Genomic DNA, 7,433 nt, shown 5'->3' on the forward strand with positions numbered 1-7,433 from the left:
ACCATGATGGGACTTATCCTTCTTCTTGGTCCCTGCCTCTTTCAGTGTTTCTCTAGTTTCTTACAGGAACGTATGCAGGCCTTCACCAATCAAAAGGTCACTGAACTCTTCATGGGAGGAGGATTTCAGCCCCTCAGAATCAGTGACCCTTCCCCAGAAGAATTCGACCTCCCCACACCAAACCAATACCCTGCCACCAAATTGTTTTACCCGCCAACATAAATCTTTTATGTTTTCATATCTTTGCCCATCTCCAGCAGGAAGTAGCTTCAGAAGAATGAGACCTTCGCTCCTTTTCCCTTCTCCCTATACTTTAAAGGCAGGAATGATGGATCTTGGATGTGAACAGTACCATCTTGGACGTGACTGGCACCATTTTTACACACACTGAGCACAAAATGGCCACCATCCTTTCCCTTATGAGAAACCTCATGGTTTCTGAGAAATAGAAACTCCTCTACTTCCACATGGGTGCAACCTTCCACCTGATTGCATCAGCCAGCCTTACCTTCCACTCCAGCACCAAACCCCTCCCTGACTAAGTCAGCCTTTCTCACAGTCTATATAAGCTCTCCCAACCCCATGCCCGGTGCTGCCCTCCATTTTGAGCGCAGCCCAGCAGATTTTCTTCCTTTAATAAAGCTTGATCAGTACCCAGTGTTTTAGCTCACTTTCTTTCAGAAATTATCATACACACATTAATGATTGCAGTATTTGTGAAATGAAGAGTAAGATTTACTCAACCATCTGTACCAGGGTATTAAAAAAAAATTCCGAAACTCAATTTCACCATATTTGGAAGAGGGTAAAAAAATGGCCTGGATATGCCTGTGTGTGTGTCAGGGGGTGGGGGTGGGGAGTCTTTTTGTTTCCTTTTTGGAATTGGCAGAAATATATTAAATAATACATTATTGTCTCTCAGTCAATAGTAGATATGATCATCATTGTCATTACACTAACTACAAGAATAGTTTTTCATGATAGTAGACTACACTATGCTCTTTTTCTCTTTAGTTTATAATTGAAAGTAAGTAGTTATTCTAGCCTTTAGTACTAATTCAACTTAAATTAGGCCTGAAGCTACCTCCATTTCTTCAGGCCATATGTAGTGAACTGCAACCAACTTAGTACATAAACAAACCAAAATATAACTTAAGATATTACAAACAGCTGAGTTTCAGGCAGTTACAGGCAGCCTACTCATCACATTTTGTCCAAATAAGGCAAATGCCTATTTGTAGCCAATCAGGTGATTTATCTGCTTTGTTTCTGAGTCTGTCCTATAAAAACTCACCACTCACATGCTGGGTGGAGCTTTTTGAACCTCCACAGGTTCAGGGTGTTGCCTGATTCATGAATTGCTCTTTGCTCAAATAAATTCTGCTAAGCTTAATTCATCTTAAGTTTTTCTTTTAATACTAGTTAAATCATATATATATATTTTAATCAGAGGGTTGAATTCACTATATAGAAAGACCAACTTCCAGGTACTTGGTCAAAATTGGAGATTTCAAGTCTAGCTAGTTAGCTCAGTTGGTTAGATCTCAGCCTCATAACACGAAGGTCATGGGTTTGAATCCCTGTACCATCCAGCCACACACACACACAAATTTGGATATTGCAATGTGTGGTGTTAGTTGTGACAGAGGGAAGAAAGTATGTGTGAGCATATATGTTATATGTATGCATATATATATGTACTTGTATATGTATATGCAGTCATGTATTGCTTAACAATGGGAATACATTCTGAGACATGTATCCTTAGGCAATTTTGTTGCTATACAAATATCATAGAGTGTACTTACACAAACCCAGATGGCAAAGCCTACTCTATACCTAAGCTATATGATATAGCCATTATAATCTTATGGGACCACCATTATAGATGTGGTCCATCATCAACCAAAATGTCATTATGTGGTACATGACTGTATACGTGTATGTATTGCTATGGTTTGAATGCTTGTCACCTCCCAAACTCATGTTGAAATTTAATTGCCACTGTAACAGTATTAGAAGGTGGGAACTTTGAGAGGCAATTAGGCCATGAAGGCTCTGAACTCATAGATGGACTAATGTTATTATCACTGGGGTGGGTTCCTTATTTCAGGAGTGGGTTTTCCCTTTCTTTCTCTCTCTTATGCTCTCTCTTTGTCCTTCTGGCATGTGATGCCTTCTGTTATGTGATTACATAGCAAGAAGGCCCACACAAGATGCTGGTACCTTGCTATTGCACTTCCTAGCCTCCAGAACCATGAGTCAATAGATTTATGTTTATAATAAATAACCCAGTGTGGTATTCAGTTATAGCAGTACAAAATGGACTAAAACAGAAATTGGTACTGAGAGTGGTGTGTTGCTATAACAAAAACCTGAAAATGGGTGTGGCTTTGGAATTGGGTAAAGAGTACACACTTGAACATTTTTTTTAAGTAAATGCTGGAAGGAGCCTGTATTTCCATGAACAGAACATTAATGGTGGTTATGGTGAGAACTCAGAAGAGGAGAAGAAATGTAAGGAAAATCTGAAATTTCTTAGAGGTTACTTAAATGGTTGTGATTAGAATGTTGGTGGAAATATAAATGGTAAAACCAATTCTTATGTGGTCTCAGACAGAGATGAGGAACAAGGTACTGGAGACTGGAGTAAAGATTATCCTTGTCATAAAGTGGTAAAGAACTTAGCTGAATTGTGTCCATGCTAAAGGGCTTTACAGAAGGCAGAATTTAAGAGGAAAGCATTAAGATATTTGATTAAAGAAATCTCTAAGCAGCAAAGCACTAAAGGAGCTGTGTGGCTTCTCTTAACTGAATATAGTAAAATACAATACACAGAAATGACTTAAAGATGAAATTTATAATTACAAGGGAAAGAGCTTAGGGATTTGAAGGATTCTCAGCTGGCCATGTGATAGAGAATGAAAGAGCATTTTCAGGACAGGAAATCAAAGCTGTGGCCAAGCAACCATTTAATAAGGAGATTAGTATAAATAGAATAAATCCAGAGGCTACTTGTCAAGACAATAAGAGAATGACCCTGAAAGCACTTTTAAGATTACTGGTGCCATCTCTCCCATCACCAGCTCAGAATACAAAGACCTGGAGGAAGAAAATATGTCCAAACAGAGGTCTAGACTGCTTTTGGATCTTGAGGTTTGCTGCCCAGGGCTGCCTAAAATCTCTGCTACTTGCATTCTTGTGCAGTGTTCCTTGGTCACCCCAGCTATGACTCAAGCATGTCTGGGTGTGGCTTGGCCTGTGGTTTCAGAAGGTACAAATTGTAAACTTTGGTGGCATCCATGGGATGCTAACTCTGCAGACATGCAGAATGCACAAGGTGTGGGGGCATGACTTCCTCCACCTCAATTTCAAAGGATGTCATGGATAGCCTGGGGGTGCAGGCAGAGACTTGTCACAGGGGTGGAGCCACTACAGAGATCCCACACTAGGGCAATGCCCAGGGAAACTGTGGAATTGGAGCTACCACAGATAGTTCCCACCAGGCCTAGTGGTGCCCTGGGATTGGGACTGCCTCTGTAGAAACAAAAGCTTGCAGCATAAGCCTGGGAAAGCTGCAGGCACAAGACTGTCATCCATGAAAGATGCTACATAGGCTGGACCCAGCAAAGCCATATGGGTGGGTCTGCCTGAGGCCTTGGGGCCCAACCCCTGTCCCGGTGTGTCCAGAGGCACCACATGGAGTCAAAAATTATTCTGGAGTCTTAAGATTTAATGTTGTTTACCCTGTTGGGTTTTGGAATTAGAACCAGGTACCACTTACTTCTTACCTATTTGTCTCTTTTGAAATAGAAATGTCTATCCTATGCTGCCGCACCACTGTATTTTGGAAGCACATCACTTGTTTAATTTTATAGTCTCACATCTGGGGGGGGAAATTTGCCTCAGGATGAATCATGCCTTTGTCTTACCCATATCTGATTTAGATGAGACTGGACTTTGGACTTTTGAACTGATGCTGGAATGAGTTAAGACTTTTGGAGCTACTGGGATGAAATAAACATATTTTGCATGTGAGAAGGACATGAATTTTGGGGGGCTAGGGGCAGAATACTATGGTTGAAATGTTTTTTCACCTTTAAAACTCATGTTAAAATTTAATTGTCATTGTAACAGTATTAAGAGGTGGGACCTTTAAAAGGTGATTAGGCCATCTGCCCTCACAAGTGAATGAATGCTGTTATCACTGGAGTGGATCTATTATTGCAGGAGTGGGTTTGCCCCCTCTTTCTTTCTCTTGCCCTCTCTTTTCCCATTGCCTTCTGCCATGTGATGATACAGGAAGAGGGCCCCCACCAGGTGCCATCACCTCTCAGCCTCCAGAACTGTAAACCAATAAATTTCTGTTCATTATAAATTACCCAGTCTGTGGTATTCTGTTATAGCAGCACAAAACTAAGACATTTACACACATAATATATATAAACATATCTAGTGAGACATAGTTTGGGGAAGGGGCCAAGGAAATATATCCTAAGGCAGTGACATTTATGCTGAGATCTAAATGCTGAATAGGGTTTATCTAAAGGACTAGCTAAGGAAAGAAAAGGAAAATGTTTTTGGAGTAAACAAGGATCTAGAAATAAAAATTAGAAAGACAGAAGTATTCCATATGCCTAGATACAGAGGATTGGGGAGAGAAATATGGAAATCTGTGAAAAATATAATACTTCAGTGTATGAAGATTTTTTCTTGAGAGCTAGCACTGATATTTACACTTTTCTGTTCTTTCAAACTTTATGCTATTGATTTCTGATCAATATATAACCTGAGGTTTCTATACACTTTTCCAGTTTAATTTTATCTGAATTTGTTCTCATCTGTGTCCCTAATATAGCTACTTTTATAGTTGGTGTTAAAACATTTGTTTCAGTAGGTACCCTGCTTTTTCCTAAGAAAGGATGTTTGATTTCCAACTTTTATTCCTTTCATGATGCTATCTTCCAATATCTAATATGTTAGTCTTACTCTTTGATAATAGAGTACATTTATTTTTTCATCGGCTACATTTTTCAGATTTTTTAAAAGTATTTTTGAGATTTACCTTATTACTTCTTTAGAATGGTCCTGATAGTTATGTGGTGGGAAACTGTCTCTATCTATCTAATCTATCTATCTATCTATCTATCTATCTATCTATCTATCTATCTATCTATCTATCTATCTATCTATCTATCTATCTATCTATCTATCTATCTATCTATCTATCATCTATCTATCTATCATCTATCTATCATCTATCTATCTAATCTATTACCTATCTACTATCTATATATCTATTATCTATCTACTTATCTATCATCTATCTTTTCTTATCTATCTAATTTATCTATTTTACATACATGCACAGCTAACTTATTGGCTGAATGGGTAACACTGAGGTGTGATCTAGCGTGTTCCCCTGGACGAATTCTTCATGAGAGATGTCCTCTAGCATAATTGTTTCACAAGAAAGGGAAAAAAGGAACTAGTTAAGATCTGTTTTAGCTTCAAGATCAAAATGCTTTTAGACAGTTAATGTGAATATAATGATGACTACAAAGATATTAAATAGTTTAAAAACTTAAGGCCCATTTACCCAGTGTTTCTCAAACTATCTGTGATGAAGGACCAGTTCCTCCCCCATCTTATTATATACTCATGCTTACGTAAAACACAATAAAGATGGATTACTTAAAAAAGGAATAAAAAAGACTTAAAATTCAAGTTCAAATTTATTATTATTAAATTTAACAAATATTAACCCTGAAATTTCTCTTATAGCATATAAAAGCTTACTTTTAATTTCTCTACTTTAGCTTAAAGACAGTTTACTGATCTGCTCTGGTCCTATACTAACCACTACACCAAACTTTCCTGATAATTTGCATCCACAATTTTAATATTTTCCTATTTCTTTGAGAGAAATGCCATTCTTTTAATTGAGTCATGGAATGCTTTTTTCACTTTCTTGTTCCTTAAAGTATATATGAATGGGTTTAGCATTGGGGCAATGGAAGTGGTGAGTACTGACACACCCTTATTAATGTCCACTTCTTCTTTTGCTGAAGGTTTAATGTAAATGAAGATGCAGCTTCCATAGGTGATGGATACAACAATCATGTGGGAAGAACAGGTGGAAAAAGCCTTTTTCCTTTGCTGGGCAGAGGGAAATTTGAGGATTGTCTTGATGATATATATATAGGAAAGAACTACGCACACAAGGGTCATGATGAAAGTCATCACAGCACAGGCTATAACCATCTGCTCTATGAACCATGTGTCTGAGCAAGAGATCTTGAGGATAGGAGATGCATCACAGAGAAAATGATCAATGACATTTGAGTCACAGAACTCCAGATTTAAGCCTAGGCTAAGTGGAGGGACTATGATTAACAAACCTCCAACCCAACAGCAGAGGACAAACCTTCTGCAGATTCTGCTGCTCATGATGGTCACATAATGCAAGGGTTTGCAGATAGCCACATAGCGGTCATAGGACATGATGGCCAGGAGAAAAAATTCTGTTGCCCCAAAAAGGATAATAAAAAATAGTTGACTAGCACAAGCATTATAAGTAATTATCTTGTCTCCAGTAGACATGCTGTAAAGGAATCTGGGAATACAGACTGTAGTGAATGAGATCTCTAAGAGGGAGAAATTTTGGAGGAAAAAGTACATGGCAGATTTAAGTTGAGAATTCACTAAGGTGAGGGAGATGATGGTCAGATTTCCAGTTACACTCAATGTGTAAGTGACAAGCAGAAGGATAAATATCAGAAGTTGAAGTTGTGGATCATCTGTTAATCCCAGTAGGATGAATGTTGTTAGCCTTGTATGGTTTCTCATCACTGACTCCTGACTTCAGCTCACTCAGTTTGTAAAATTGAGATTGAAAAAAAAAATGGTACTAAAAATGTTGTTAACAATGGACACTAGTAAGAAAATTCAATTAAAGCAATTCACATAGATTTTCTTCTTGAAATTAACAATGAATCATGTGAATACATGGCTATCCTCAGTTTTAACTGATGTATATTACTGGTTGGTTGAGGGAAAGTTTTCTCAAAATTATTTTCACTGTACTAAAGTCCTTATTTCTATAGCTCTTCTCATTTTCTCAAATTTCTTTTTCAATTGATGAATATACATGTTCAATTCAATTTTAACCTCAGGAGTAAAAGACAACCATTGATGTAGGCGATTTCACAGGGAGTCTGATATCCTTATGCTTCCAATAATTATTCAATGCTCACAAGTCAAATTAAGAAAAACATCACCACCAGTTTATGTCTTTGCTCAAAGTGTTGGGGATTTATTAAATGAAAGTCCAGAAGCTGAATATTTAGGCTCACTATACAGATACTCTGCGTGCTTTTGCAATAGAACTTGGTAAAATGTGGCATTACCTTGTCCAAAGAGATTTGTTTGAA

At 37.8% G+C, this 7,433-nt stretch overlaps 1 protein-coding gene across 1 annotated transcript; it reads right to left on the reverse strand.

The window, feature by feature from the left end:
* Positions 1-5,910: 5,910 nt before the first annotated feature.
* LOC134360429 (olfactory receptor 6C2-like) lies at positions 5,911-6,849 on the reverse strand. Its single transcript, XM_063074795.1, has one exon. It carries the CDS (start codon positions 6,847-6,849, stop codon positions 5,911-5,913), a length of 939 nt encoding a protein of 312 aa, XP_062930865.1.
* Between the last annotated feature and the right edge of the window lie 584 nt (positions 6,850-7,433).

This window comes from Cynocephalus volans, chromosome 12 (genome assembly GCF_027409185.1).
Source record: "Cynocephalus volans isolate mCynVol1 chromosome 12, mCynVol1.pri, whole genome shotgun sequence".
Lineage (NCBI taxonomy): Eukaryota > Metazoa > Chordata > Mammalia > Dermoptera > Cynocephalidae > Cynocephalus > Cynocephalus volans.

Excerpts from the sequence above, each read along its gene's own strand:
- LOC134360429 (XM_063074795.1), bottom strand. The coding sequence starts at position 6,849 with ATGAGAAACCATACAAGGCTAACAACATTCATCCTACTGGGATTAACA.